General features: G+C 47.0%; 1 protein-coding gene across 1 annotated transcript in view; it reads right to left on the bottom strand.

The window, feature by feature from the left end:
• Positions 1–443, bottom strand: part of LOC147763991 (serine-protein kinase ATM-like) — a 28,835-nt gene that overhangs the window by 2,134 nt on the left and 26,258 nt on the right. Inside the window, exon 48 of the mRNA XM_087004133.1 lies at positions 242–441. Within this exon, the coding sequence (XP_086860259.1) occupies positions 242–441 (200 nt within the window). The remainder of the gene's footprint in view (positions 1–241; positions 442–443) is intronic.

Genomic DNA, 443 nt, shown 5'->3' with positions numbered 1-443 from the left:
CTGGTCAGAAAATGAACAGTAATGATGAATATCATCTTAACAATGTTGTCAGCAGCGGGAGCTTTGTGATGAGCAGCCATTATGCAAAGATGTAGTGTTAGCTTAGTAATCTTGTCCTTTATTTTGCAACATTCATGACAAAAAAATCCCTGGATGCATAAACAAACAGCAGAGTATGTACCAACTCCTCACCTGGTAGCTGATGCATTAACAAACAGCAGAGTATGTACCAACTCCTCACCTGGTAGCTGAGCCTCTGCCACTGCTGTGGTGCTGGTGTTGAGTTCTGTGGCCTCTGTCTCCTGCCTGGTCCTCTGTAGTGCCATAGCCTTGAGGGGGGAGATGGTCCACATATAGAGAGGGTCATACAGCAGCACCTGCAGGATGGTCAACAAGGCTTCCTGGGACTGATGCATGGCCTCCATTGTCTTCTCACAACTCCT

The sequence above is a fragment of the Lingula anatina genome, chromosome 1 (assembly GCF_051362555.1).
Source record: "Lingula anatina isolate TDL-2025a chromosome 1, LinAna3.0, whole genome shotgun sequence".
NCBI lineage: Eukaryota > Metazoa > Brachiopoda > Lingulata > Lingulida > Lingulidae > Lingula > Lingula anatina.
This window is presented reverse-complemented; position numbering and strand designations above follow the sequence as displayed.